The sequence below is a fragment of the Mya arenaria genome, chromosome 12, assembly GCF_026914265.1.
Source record: "Mya arenaria isolate MELC-2E11 chromosome 12, ASM2691426v1".
In the NCBI taxonomy this organism is placed as follows: Eukaryota; Metazoa; Mollusca; class Bivalvia; order Myida; family Myidae; genus Mya; species Mya arenaria.
This window is the reverse complement of record NC_069133.1, coordinates 48,000,699-48,016,295: the sequence shown is the minus strand read 5'-3', so window position 1 is coordinate 48,016,295 and position 15,597 is coordinate 48,000,699. Positions and strand designations below refer to the sequence as shown.

Sequence of the window (15,597 nt, the reverse complement as noted above, 5' to 3'; positions counted from 1 at the left end):
AGGTACATTTTCTAATTATGTGAAGGAAACAGTAAACATTGATGAAGGGGAGAAGTTTTGATCAAGGGAAGCAACTGTGGTAGAATTAAAAATCTTGTGATAGTTGTGGTTGCTGCCCTTTGCATACTAAAATGTGTACTTCTTTTTTGCATTATCATTCATCAGAGGATCTAATGCATAGCATTAACACTCTTGAAGTAAAAGAATGTATTATTAATGATTGAGAGTAATTGACATCAGGGTATCGCTGACTCTTTGTTATGAAGCCATGCAATCATAGAATTAAGATGAGATAAATTAAAACATCAAACTTTACTAATTTTGATAAAAAAAATTCAAAATTTCAACAATTCCAAAACGTTGAGGGTTGCAGAGCTAACAGTGGTGTGTAAGCTTATTAATACTCGAACCCTGCCCATTGAATGAGTGCTCCGATAAGATTGTTAGTCATTTAAGATATAGAATTGTCTCACGTAGCACGCAACGCTGGTTCTTTGATGTGCACCAGTGTATAGCACTGTCACACGAGACCACCATTTCATGTCCCTCCCGGAAGACGAACAACATTTTTTTAGTGGTGTGGCAGTGAATCAAACCTGCCACCCCCTGACAGCCAAGTGTGACACCACAAGACCACAGATCCGCCACTGACGCTTGAATGTGGTGTATTTATTGTCAAACATGGGGCATAACTTGATAATTAAAGGCAGAGTTATGAGCCTAGCTTAAAATATGCTTATTGTCTACAGCAACATGTGTACCAAGTTTCATAGGAATATCTTCAATAATTTTGATCAATGGCCAAGGATTAAGATATTGCATATCAACAATTGTCATTGATGACAACAAGACTATCATATAACCAACTTTTTTTTCTTGGACAGTCAGACACGCGTAAAAAAATCATACTTACTTGGCAGTTCATAAAGGGTGTTGAATATTCGGAATCGGTTTTCATCCAGCTGTACAAATTTGTTTGGGTACATCTCATGTATATTAGTCCTGAAATGGAAATAAACATTGTGAAGGGCATTATAATACCCTATTGGATTGAAATTGTGTGGTGTGGAGTTGTGATGTAATTTGAAAAACAAGCCTTTACATCGAGGAATAGAAAATGAAGAATACAAAGAATATCTAAGCTAATACAGCAGCCTAAGTTTAAGGAAACTGTTATTAAATTCCACATTTGTTGTCTAAAAACATTTTTTTATTCTAAAAATGACCTTTAACCTCATTCAACTCATTCAGCCTAATAAACAATAGTGTTTTATATTCAACCAGGTGCAGGGATACAGTTTTAACTTTTTCTGTTATTTCTTCAGGATGCCAAGATTAAGACTATATGTCAGGTCTTGTTAAAGCTGTCCCATCAAATCGTAGACAGCGTAATTTCAACCATAGAAGTCAGCCACCTTACAAAATGAGCTACCCAATTTAGCAGCCATCAGAGCTCAAAAAAGCGAGATGAACTTTAATCCCTGAAATTTTCTATAATGTTCGGACTATTGTTAAAACCTGTCAGCTAAAAAACATTGATTCAACTTTATAGCGTTTAAATCAGATTTGTGCGACAAAATGACAAGATGACCCTTCATGTCCGAGGCGACTGCTATTTGAGAGGCGGGTGGGGATTTGATCGGGGGATGACGCCATTGTAAGGTGACAAACGGAAACAGGGGAATTACCATCCCGGACTCACGCCCTGTAATCTGATCTGATGGCCCATGTAATACAACAAGTTAATTAAAACAGACTTTGAGCCTCCGACATTGGCACAAGGTGGTCTTGACCACTGGCTGTAAAAAATAGTTTTCTAAAGCTCCTGTTTTTCTGAACAATAAAGTTTTTCTTTCACACCTAGGTGTTAACTCTCTTCTCCATCTTTTCTTTGATTTTTGATACATCAAATGCAGGGGGAGTGTTTCCTTTTTCTTTCAGATGTATAATGTCTATAATGTTGAGTTTGTTTCTTCTCAATTGCCTCACTGGAAACAACTGACAACTGTATCCTCATGTTATGGTGTTTCATTTGGGAATCTTTTTGTTAGCTTTCAAAATGATCACATGTACTTAGGAACAGAATAACACTAATGCATACATGTACATAAAAATCTTGTATTTTGATCAATGTCTTCAATATGCCACCAATCTAATCAACCACTTTGTTCCAACCCCTGTCTTGAATTGAGTAAAACCTTGCCCCTAGGTTACACAAACACAACCTGATCCAGGAAGCCTTCTCCTTAGACGAGATTAAAAACATCTTGATATACAAAATATAAATTTATATAAAATTAAGAACAAAAACACAATTCATAGATGAAGCCAAGTATGTCTCCAATGATTTCCAAGTTTATAGCCGCCATATAAACATTTTTTTGCAAATCAAGTACAACTGCACTGATGTTGGCACCAAAACAACACCGACTTTCTCATAAAATCAGACAAATCAGATATACATTTGAACTTAAACAGAGTATTATTGTAACATATATATAAAACTGTAAGTAAATACATTTTGTTGTTGTTTTGAAGTTTGCTGCTGGTTTCTCAGTCATCAAAATTAGACATTGGTTGAATGAGCCCAAATTCTGACACTAGTACATATGGCTTCAACATTGTTTAAAAGCCCCGCTACATAAAATCCAGAATTTGAGCAAGCCCGGTAAGTATTTTACCAGTGCAGTCCATGCGGGCTTGTGCTATTTTAGACCACTGGAAACTTTCTCTTTCTCTGTTGCGGTTTGTGGTTGTAACAAAAGACACAGTACAAGCATTCATTAACCTTATTAATAATAGATGACAATACAAAAATACAGTCTACAACATGAATTTCTTTTGTCTCGAAAACCATATAGATATATGTATACATTCGGACCATTTCTGATCTGACCATATATTGAACCTATGATTTGTAAATAATTAGTCCCTTTAATAGAAATGAGCTGATAAGATCTTTCCAATATGGTCAACGACCACAAGCGTGTTCTTTAACATATTCAACAGGTAATTAGTATTCACTGCCAAATAAAGGAATATTTGCAGAACAAACTGCCAAAAACACACAAAAGTCAGAATTTATCGGATCTAAAATGATAATTTTACACCAGTATTCACTGAATACAAGATTAACAAGGCAATAAAAGCCGTATTATCTTTTCATTCTAATTGACTCCATTCAACAGTCAACTAGCAGCTTGTCCTCCTTACACGTTAAGGGGTCTGCCATGTTGACCAATCGTGACTCCATGAAAGGGCCAATACAAGGGGATGTACGAAAACAGGTAGATTTAATCACCGGGTGCTTGTTTAGGGGCCAAGGGTCCAAATGTGCCCTTTTGTTGGAGTGTCCATGGACAGCTGGTTATGACTTGTCACAAGATCTGTCTTATTATCATCATGGGTTAAACTACTATCATATGGAACATGGTACCATTGAATATCAGCCAGTTGTCAATTTTAAGGTTCACATAATTCATCTCAAATGTTCATCTTAAACCCATAAATGGGATAACCTTGCTGAGCCAATAACTCAAAGTTGGGTCCTTCTGGAAAGTTTTCTTTGAGGGAAAATCAGACACAAATGTAGAATGACACCAGTTTAAGGTTAATTCAATATATCTTACAGCTGCACTAGCTCTCACAGATTGACCATTTTGACAACTTTTTTATGTTTTGTCTTGGAATAATAAATGAGCCAATATTTCATAAATATCTGGAAACCAGTGATATAAGACTGCTGACGAAAGATGGGATTGCATATTTACTTTCGAAAATTGATGTTTTATAGCTAAAAGCCTTACTAATTAACAATTTAATAAACTTTGGCAGTTTATTCAACAATTGAGATTATGAGTTCTATTGTGAGTTTGATCTCATATGACTAAAATGAAGGCATTGATACCAATAATAGCTGATTCTGAAACAAAAACTAAAAAAATGTCAAAACAGTCAATCTTTGAGAATACAGCTTTAATGGTTGCGCATGGTTAATATATCTGCAGAGACGGTAATTTTGCTTTTAACCTAAGACTGCATGTAAGAATCATTCAGTCCTCTGAATGCATGGAAATAATTATTTCTGAATAATCTCAAACTTTTACAACTATTGAATACTACTGTTAGATAGTTGGCACCATCAAGGACTAGAACAGTTTTGATCAATCAAAATACTCTACATCCATACCAATGAAATCTCATAAATACTATTAAAACCAGTTGTTCGTAAGATTTATTCAAAGTCTTGAAAAGTCATGATTTTCTGAGATAATGCCAAAGTCTGTGATTTACTTCAAAACAGACTCACTGCTCTCAAAATCTTCCAAACCTCTCTACAAAACCACTTAAATTTTACTGTTTTCTTTGAAAGACAGGAAATGAAGTTTAGGTTGAAGTTCCATCAGGCAGAAGTCGCCCTCTAGCCTGGCTAAATATCTACAGTCTTAAATATTGTTTGCTCTCCTCCATTTTATACAGTAAATTGAGGGGCTTCTAATTGGTACTGTTCTTCTAAAACTTAAATTAAATAAAAAAAAAAATTTGAGCTCTGGTTAACATTTTTTAATTACTCCCATGCCGAAGAGATTTATGAGCGCAAGTTTACTAGTTCTGTTTGTGACAGGGTTATTCCTGATGCAGAAAACACGTACCCTTGCTTGACTAAGACTTAATAACTTAATTTATATATCACTGAGACCCCAAAGATAAAGTGTTTATTGTAAACCATATACCCTAAGTTACCACAGACCCTAAAATTTATCAACCATTCGTGACACTGGAAATTTCCAAGGGAAAACCCTGTTAAATAAGGCATCCAAAAACATCTCTAGACCAAACATCAAGTCTAGGGTCTGTGTCAATAAAGATTTAATTGTTGCAAAATGAAATCATCCTGATGTCAAATTTTTATTATTTGGATTAAAAAAATAAAATAAACTGAATATTTTGCCAGCATAAAAGTCGAAGAGCTAATGAAAAGAAAATAATTAAATTCTGTGATGTTCCTACTGACTTGTCTTGCACCAATCAGGGGCGTAGCTAGGCTTGTAGGCCTGATGGTTCTCTGTGAGATTGGGAACTTTTATATGCATATTACATGCACTTAATTATATTTGCAATGATTACAATAAAATCAAGCAATATTATCCTGCATGTAATTTAAATATACACCAAACTTTGGTTAAAATAAAACAAACTTTTGAGTTGTTCAAAGTGTTTGAGTAGCTATTAGTTTTTATTGCATTTTTGGGTTATTTTAATTTTCAAAAATGTTATAGGCCTATGCCTACAAGGTCTATATGTAGCTACGCCACTGCCAATCTGTGTGTATTCAGGTATGGAATGAAACTCTCCCCTCTCCAGGGTTGCAAAACTGGAACATTTGTGGCAAGTTGTTTTGTCTTAATTGTGACAGTGTCCCTGCAAGGTATTAAAGTCAGAACCTCTCAAGCAAAGTAGTACATTTGTTACATGGTATCATTTATAATGCGGACAGCAATACCACTGCACTTTCCTCCAGCATAGAAGCAAGGCTCTGAACACTGCCTTCCAACATGCAGGAAACAGAAATCCTTCAGATATATTGCCCACACATCCAGTAAAAACAAACCACTTTGATGTCATTCTTCAAACAAACATTGCCTTGTGATTATGCCAATTCTAAGAGCTGATGACTTTTACTTTTTTTCTTAATGAATGATCTCATTGTAATCCTAAAATCATGTACCTACAAATGCATTTTTTTGTTGGAACTGTTTCACTCGTAAACAAATAAAGGTTTTGTTGAAACTATCTTTGGAGTTCTGCATGGTCAGTTTGTTCACTTGTTTTGCCTTTTGTTGTGTGGTCTTGCATTGCCATGGAATCCTGGGAATGCCCGGATAAAACCAACTTGTACCCTGTGCATGCTTCTACAGCAATATCATCATATATGCTTAGACAAGGGTTATTCAATTCTTTGCATGCAATCATATTGTCAAGATGAACATGCAAGATATTCACAGATCTGCCAGACTCATATACAAACACGCCAGAAGTCCAGAAGCGAGTGTGTTGACTAATGCTCTAACCAGAAAACCTAATCCAATTCATTAAAGATTTTACAAAAACTGTTGCACATTCAACAGAAATAAAATGATTCATGCTTCGAAGCTATGAAACTGTCATTATACTGTTAAGGTCTAACATATCAAAACATTGACCGACAGTTACTTTCTATAAAACATTGACTGACAGTCACTTTCTATAAAACATTGATTGACAGTCACTTTCAAATAAACATTGATTGTCCGTCACTTTCTATAAAACATTGACTGACAGTCACTTTCTATAAAATATTAATTGACAGTCATTTTCTATAAAACATTGATTGACAGTCACTTTCTATAAAACATTAATTGACAGTCATTTTCTATAAAACATTGATTGACAGTCACTTTCAATTAAACATTGATTGACAGTCACTTTCTATAAAACATTGATTGACAGTCATTTTCCATAAAACATTGATTGACAGTAACTTTCTACAACACATTGATTGTCAGTCACTTTCTATAAAACATTGATTGACAGTCACTTTCAATAAAACATTGATTGACAGTCACTTTCTATAAAACATTGATTGACAGTCACTTTCTATAAAACATTGATTGATAGTCACTTTCCATAAAACATTGATTGATAGTCACTTTCTATTAAACATTGATTGACAGTCACTTTCTATAAAACATTGATTGTCAGTCACTTTCAATAAAACATTGATTGACAGTCACTTTCAATAAAACATTGATTGATAGTCATTTTCTATAAAACATTGATTGACAGTCACTTTCAATAAAACATTGATTGTCAGTCACTTTCCATAAAACATTGATTGATAGTCACTTTCCATAAAACATTGATTGTCAAGCACTTTCTATAAAACATTGATTGATAGTCATTTTCCATAAAACATTGATTGTCAAGCACTTTAATTAAAACATTGATTGACAGTCACTTTCTATAAAACATTAATTGACAGTCATTTTCTATAAAACATTGATTGACAGTCACTTTCAATTAAACATTGATTGACAGTCACTTTCTATAAAACATTGATTGACAGTCATTTTCCATAAAACATTGATTGACAGTAACTTTCTACAACACATTGATTGTCAGTCACTTTATATAAAACATTGATTGACAGTCACTTTCAATAAAACATTGATTGACAGTCACTTTCTTTAAAACATTGATTGACAGTCACTTTCTATAAAACATTGATTGACAGTCACTTTCTATAAAACATTGATTGACAGTCACTTTCCATTAAACATTGATTGACAGTCACTTTCTATAAAACATTGATTGTCAGTCACTTTCTATAAAACATTGATTGATAGTCATTTTCCATAAAACATTGATTGACAGTCACTTTCTATAAAACATTGATTGACAGTCACTTTCTATAAAACATTGATTGACAGTCACTTTCCATTAAACATTGATTGACAGTCACTTTCTATAAAACATTGATTGATAGTCACTTTCCATAAAACATTGATTGTCAAGCACTTTCTATAAAACATTGATTGATAGTCATTTTCCATAAAACATTGATTGTCAAGCACTTATATTAAAACATTGATTGACAGTCACATTCAATAAAACATTGATTGACAGTCACATTCAATAAAACATTGATTGACAGTCACTTTCTATAAAACATTGATTGACAGTCACTTTCATTAAAACATTGATTGACAGTCTTTTTCTCTAAAACATTGATTGACAGTCACTTTCTATAAAACATTGATTGACAGTCACTTTCATTAAAACATTGATTGACAGTCTTTTCTCTAAAACATTGATTGACAGTCTTTTTCTCTAAAACATTGATTGACAGTCACTTTCTATAAAACATTGATTGACAGTCACTTTCAATATAACACTCATTGGCAGTCATTTTCAATAAAACATTGATTGATTGTATAGTCATTTTCCATAAAACACTCATTGTCAGTCACTTTTATAAAACATTGATTGACAGTCAAGTTTTGGCAAGGTTCTGATAAGCAAGGACTCAAACATCAGGACTGAACTTGGAACCAACCTCCCTAAACTGCAGCTTATTTTCGCTGTTTTTTTAGCTTTCCTGTATCTTTGCTAACTTTCTTTACCCCTTCAATAAAACTATCAACTCATCAAAGATCAAGATTTGCCTTTTTGTCAAGCAAAAAAATGCAACCAAAAAACTTGCCATTAAACACTATCATACAAGCAGTATTTCATGGTAGTTTTATTGAATGAATACCTGACTGTACAACACTTTCTTGAGACTGCTGTGCCTCTGATCTGAAAAAAATGCAGTAATTACCCTGATCATTATCCTGATTTCTTGTCAGATAAATCTCTTCTTATCAGATATAAAAAATACAGCTCAGTTTCTCTTAAATGCTACAATGTTGTCTCTATTACCAATTTCAGCCGTTTTTATTTTGAGCAGGTGATTCTCTTTGTTTATAAAATATACAAAACTTGGAGAGCACTGCAATGGAATGCCATCATAGAGAGCACTGTAAGGGGGCCCAAACATATTGGTTAATACAGGAGGTGCCAACATAGAGAGCACTGCAAGGGGGGCAAAACATATTGGTTAATACAGGAGGTGCCAACATAGAGCACTGCAAGGGGGGCAAAACATATTGGTTAATGCAGGAGGTGCCAACATAGAGAGCACTGCAAGGGGGGCAAAACATATTGGTTAATACAGGAGGTGCCAATATATAGAGCACTGCAAGGGGGCCCAAACATATTGGTTAATACAGGAGGTGCCAACATACAGAGTACTACAAGGGGGCCCAAACATTGGTTAATACAGGAGGTGCCAACATAGAGAGCACTGCAAGGGGGGCAAAACATATTGGTTAATACAGGAGGTGCCAACAAAGAGAGCACTGCAAGGGGGCCCAAACATATTGGTTAATGCAGGAGGTGCCAACATAGAGAGCACTGCAAGGGGGGCAAAACATATTGGTTAATACAGGAGGTGCCAATATATAGAGCACTGCAAGGGGGCCCAAACATATTGGTTAATACAGGAGGTACCAACATACAGAGTACTACAAGGGGGCCCAAACATTGGTTAATACAGGAGGTGCCAACATACAGAGTACTACAAGGAGATGCCAACATAGAGAGCACTGCCATGAAATGCCAATATAGAGAGCACTGCAATGGAATGCCAACGTAGAGAGCACTGCAATGGAATGCCAACAGAGAGAGCACTGCAATGGAATGCCAATATAGTGAGCACTGCAATGGAATGCCAATATAGAGAGCTCTGCAATTGAATGCCAATATAGAGAGCCCTGCAGTGTAATGCCAATGTAGAGAGCACTGCAATGGAATGCCAATATAGATAGCACTGCCATGGAATGCCAATGTAGAGAGCACTGCCATGGAATGCCAATGTAGAGAGCACTGCAATGGAATGCCAACATAGAGAGCAATGCAATGGACTGCCAATATAGAGAGCACAGCAGTGAAATGCCAACATAGAGAGCACTGCAATCGAATGCCAATAAAGAGAGCACTACAATGGAATGCCAATATAGAGAGCTCTGCAATTGAATGCCAATATAGAGAGCCCTGTAGTGTAATGCCAATGTAGAGAGCACTGCAATGGAATGCCAATGTAGAGAGCAATGCAATGGAATGCCAATATAGATAGCACTGCCATGGAATGCCAATGTAGAGAGCACTGCCATGGAATGCCAATGTAGAGAGCACTGCAATGGAATGCCAACATAGAGAGCAATGCAATGGACTGCCAATATAGAGAGCACAGCAGTGTAATGCCAACATAGAGAGCACTGCAATGGAATGCCAATATAGAGAGCACTGCAATGGAATGCCAATGTAGAGAGCACTGCCATGGAATGCCAATGTAGAGAGCACTCCAATGGAATGCTAATATAGAGAGCACTGCAGTGGAATGCCAATATAGAGAGCACTGCAATGGAATGCCAATATAGAAAGCACTGCAGTGTAATGCCAACGTAGAGGGCGCTGCAATGGAATGCCAATATAGAGAGCACTGCAGTGTAATGCCAACGTAGAGGGCGCTGCAATGGAATGCCAATATAGAGAGCACTGCAGTGTAATGCCAACGTAGAGGGCGCTGCAATGGAATGCCAATATAGAGAGCACTGCAGTGTAATGCCAACGTAGAGGGCGCTGCAATGGAATGCCAATATAGAGAGCGCTGCAATGGAATGCCAATATAGAGAGCACTGCCATGAAATGCCAATATAGAGAGCACTGCAGTGTAATGCCAACGTAGAGGGCACTGCAATGGAATGCCAATATAGAGAGCACTGCAGTGTAATGCCAACGTAGAGGGCGCTGCAATGGAATGCCAATATAGAGAGCGCTGCAATGGAATGCCAATATAGAGAGCACTGCCATGAAATGCCAATATAGAGAGCACTGCAGTGTAATGCCAACGTAGAGGGCACTGCAATGGAATGCCAATATAGAGAGCACTACAATGGAATGCAAATGTAGAGAGTACTGCAATGGAATGCCAATATAGAGAGCACTGCAATGGAATCCCAACATAGAGAGCAATGCAATGGAATGCCAATATAGAGAGCACTGCAGTGTAATGCCAACGTAGAGGGCGCTGCAATGGAATGCCAATATAGAGAGCGCTGCAATGGAATGCCAACATAGAGAGCACTGCCATGAAATGCCAATATAGAGAGCACTGCAGTGTAATGCCAACGTAGAGGGCACTGCAATGGAATGCCAATATAGAGAGCACTACAATGGAATGCAAATGTAGAGAGTACTGCAATGGAATGTCAACCTAGAGAACACTGCCATGGAGTGCCAATATAGTGAGCACTGCAATGGAATGCCAATATAGAGAGCACTGCAATGGAATGCCAACATAGAGAGCACTGCCATGAAATGCCAATATAGAGAGCACTGTAGTGGAATGCCAACATAGAGAGCACTGCCATGGAATGCCAACATAAAGAGCACTGCAATGGGATGCCAATGTAGAGAGCACTGCAATGGAATGCCAACGTAGAGAGAACTGCAATGGGATGCCAACCAAGTGGCCACTGCAATGGGATGCCAACAAAGTGACCACTGCAATGGGATGTCAACAAAGTGGCCACTGCAATGGGATGCCAACAAAGTGACCACTGCAATGGGGTGCCAACAAAGTGACCACTGCAATGGGATGCCAACAAAGTGACCACTGCAATGGGGTGCCAACAAAGTGACCACTGCAATGGGATGCCAACAAAGTGACCACTGCAATGAGATGCCAATATAGAGACCACAGCAATGGGATCCCAACATAGAGACTTCTGCAATGGGATGCCAACATATAGACCACTGCAATGGGGTGCCAACAAAGGGACCACTGTAATGGGATGTAATGGGATGCCAACAAAGTGGCCACTGCAATGTGATGCCAACAAATTGACCACTCCAATGGGATGCCAATATAGAGACCACTTCAATGGGATGCCAACAAAGTGGCCACTGCAATGGGATGGCAACAAAGTGACCACTTCAATGGGATGCCAACAAAGTGGCCACTGCAATGGGATGCTAACAAAGTGGCCATTGCAATGGGATGCCAACAAAGTGACCACTGCAATGGGATGCCAACAATGAGACTGCTGCAATGGGATACCAACAAGGTGACCACTGTAATGGTTTACAAATATGGAGAGCAATGCAATGGGGTACCAACAAAGCCAGAACACAGCTAGGGGATTTTTACATTGAGAGAACTGCAGTGAGATATCAACATAGAGCACTGCAAATTATGATGAGAACAAAGAGAGCACAGCTAAGAGGTGTCAAAAGACCAGCCAAAAGCTTATGCAAATTTCAACACAATTTGGTGTTAAAAATGGCTTATAACCATTGCCCATTTCAGAAAACTGGTAAAAAGGTTGATATCTCTTATCAGTTGGGAAACATTCATTTTGACCAAAAATCACATTCTAAAGAGTTTTAAAGATTGATAGAAACACAAGACTTTTGACATGAAGCAACTTAAGAAAACAGTAAAAAAAGAGCATTCCCTTTTTAAGAACTTACAAAAGCTTACAAAAGGTTTATTGATTTCCCTTCTGGCAATTTTTGTGATTCTTTGAGATTAAAAGAACTCATGAAATCTTTTTCCCAATAAAAACAGCAACAATCAATCTCTTCTGACCTCCTGAAGCAGGATGGACCATTGTAAAATACATATGCACTCTATAACTATTTCACACATTTGTTTATAAACTGCCAACATCCGATTTGGCAAGTCTCAGGGAAAAAAATCGGAAACATTAATGGCTTGGAAAGCCTCCAGGGTTTAAGGGCATTACCCAGGAATCTGAGAGCTCTGAAAGCTATCATTTCAAGAATAATTAGAAATTAAAGTGACAAGGGAAGTGTTAATGTTATTGGCACTCCAGAACGGTAGTACTACAATTTCACAATTATTCCAGAATCATTACTTTTTTTTCAGTAACGTTCCACAAACTAAACTTCAGGCTTACCAAAGTTTAGCAAAATATTTGACAACTCTTCTTTAAAACATTTTATTCCACAGCAGAGAAAAAAAAGATTTGGACACAAAACTTGAATGTCTTGGGTGGCAGAAAAATGTTAATCAGAGTTATTTCCCTTACTATTTTTTAAATAAAATTAAGTAAATGCACTCTATTTCATAATTTTAACAGCCATAAAGATAAAATAACTAAACCGATGAAAAATGGTTTAATGATCCAATATTCTTTTGGTTTTATTAAAAAAAATTTAAATATTTTTGGCATTTGCCATTACGGGAGCCGTTAAAATCTATGATAAAGCATAACTGTTGCTTTTATCAGCAAAACCATCATATTTGTTAGCTCATAACAACGATCTTAACCACAAAATACACATAATGAACAAGAAAATATCTCCGAAAAAACTGAACAACATGAAAATCCCTGCTTATCATAGATACCCCGCTGAAAAAAATGCAATGTTATCCGGATCGTAACTTACCCCCATTTATATTTTTTTCTGCGCTAATTGGCGGTGGAAAGACGTTTGAAATATGTACACTGTTTGACAACTGTTGACTGCAATCAAAAAACACATCCCGAAATATGGTAACCATCATTCCAATAATTCGTCCCAGACTAGCATCTGGTTTTATGGAGTTTGTTTTTGTCCGATCAACCTTCCAACCTTTTTGCAATCAGACCCCAGGTTAAAGAAATAAACTTTTTTCACCTGATTAAATAGACAGAATTAATTAATCAATTAAACAAGTCTGGGAATCTTCTGCCAATTATATAAATGTATAGTTCGTCTGTCAGCCATATATAATGTAAACGATAAAGTATGAATTATGAGGGTGGTCTTTCCATAAGTGAAATAATTGCTAACGATTTCTGTCCAAGCAGAAAGTAGGACAAAATAGCATTTGGTTTCAATTATTGAACTAAAACTTTACACAAACTTAAATTCTAGTAGACAAGCTAAAGAAATATAATTCACATTTACCCCTTTGAATTTTATTCAAATAAAAAAGTTAAAGGCTGTGGATTGCATTGTGAGTTTGCCAAAGGGCATAAAAAAAAACAGAGTAAAAAGGGTATAAATCTACACACAAGCAAGTTGTCATTGGAAACGTAATTATGAACTAACTTATATGTGGGAAGCTTGATTGGCTTTTTAATTTTACCCAAAGTTTAAGATTTTGAATGACTTTGCTGCCAACAACGACACCAATGTTTTAACATGGTATCCTGAATGGTTGATTAAGATTATGGATACCTTTGCTGCCAACAACGACACCAATGTTTTAACATGGTATCCTGATTGGTTGATTAAGATTATGGATACCTTTGATGCAAACAATGACATTAATGATATGCTTATACATGGACAATTTTGTTCCAAAAAAAAACAGACAAGCTTACAAGAAGACTGTGGAAAAATAAACACTCAAAAGACTGTAACTCAATCAAAGAGGGAACACCCAATCGAAGACTGTACACTCAATGGAAGACTGTACACTCAATGGAAGACTGTACACTCAATGGAAGACTGTACACTCAATGGATGACTGTACACTCAATGGAAGACTGTACACTCAATGGAGGACTGTACACTCAATGGAGGACTGTACACTCAATGGAAGACTGTACACTCAATGGAAGACTGTACACTCAATGGAGGACTGTACACTCAATGGAAGACTGTACACTCAATGGAAGACTGTACACTCAATGGAGGACTGTACACTCAATGGAAGACTGTACACTCAATGGAAGACTGTACACTCAATGGAAGACTGTACACTCAATGGAAGACTGTACACTCAATGGATGACTGTACACTCAATGGAAGACTACACTTATTGGAAGACTGTACACCCAATGGAAGACTACACTCAATAGAAGACTATACACTCAATGGAAGACTGTACACTCAATGGAGGACTGTACACCCAATCGAAGACTGTACACTCAATGGAAGACTGTACACTCAATGGAAGACTGTACACTCAATGGAGGACTGTACACTCAATGGATGACTGTACACTCAATGGAAGACTACACTTATTGGAAGACTGTACACCCAATGGAAGACTACACTCAATAGAAGACTATACACTCAATGGAAGACTGTACACTCAATGGAAGACTGTACACTCAATGGAAGACTGTACACTCAATGGAAAGACTGTACACTCATTGGAAGACTGTACACCCAATAGAAGACTACACTCAATAGAAGACTGTATACTCAATGGAAGACTACACTCAATAGAAGACTATACACTCAATGGAAGACTGTACACTAAATGGAAGACTGTACACTCAATGAAAGACTACACTCAATGGAAGACTGTACACTCAATGGAAGACTGTACACTCAATGGAAGACTGTAAACTCAATGGATGACTGTACACTCAATGGAAGACTACACTCAGTTGAAGACTGTACACTCAATGGAAAGACTGTACACTCAATGGAAGACTGTACACTCAATAGAAGACTGTATACTCAATGGATGACTGTACACTCAATGGAAGACTACACTCAGTTGAAGACTGTACACTCAATGGAAAGACTGTACACTCATTGGAAGACTGTACACCCAATAGAAGACTACACTCAATAGAAGACTGTATACTCAATGGAAGACTGTACACTCAATGGAAGACTACACTCAATGGAAGACTGTACACTAAATGGAAGACTGTACACTCAATGGCAGACTGTACACTCAAAAGAAGCCATTTATAAGCATTGCCTTTCTGTTCTTGTTAATATCACTCAAAAGACATTGTCTTTACACAAAGCTCTTGCACTAATGAACCATAATATGACAGACACATCATATTAATTTTAGCTGATTACCTCTCCATAATTTAATGCCAGTATTAATCTGCCTGTTCATAAGCGAATCAAAACACCATTACCTAGATTTATTTAATGGCAAATGGGTTGGCCTAGGAAATATAAGTTTTATTACACAGATTCACCATATGCCTCTGAGCTGCTTAGGAACTTGGGCAAAAATTGTTGCTT

General features: G+C 36.8%; 1 protein-coding gene across 5 annotated transcripts in view; it reads right to left on the bottom strand.

Annotated features, from left to right (window-relative positions):
- LOC128210381 (cytosolic purine 5'-nucleotidase-like) overlaps window positions 1-15,597 on the bottom strand; it is an 81,232-nt gene that overhangs the window by 26,785 nt on the left and 38,850 nt on the right. For all 5 annotated transcript variants that reach the window (XM_052914707.1, XM_052914710.1, XM_052914708.1 and 2 more), the window contains exon 6: window positions 914-1,002. In XM_052914707.1, the coding sequence (XP_052770667.1) occupies window positions 914-1,002 (89 nt within the window). The remainder of the gene's footprint in view (window positions 1-913; window positions 1,003-15,597) is intronic.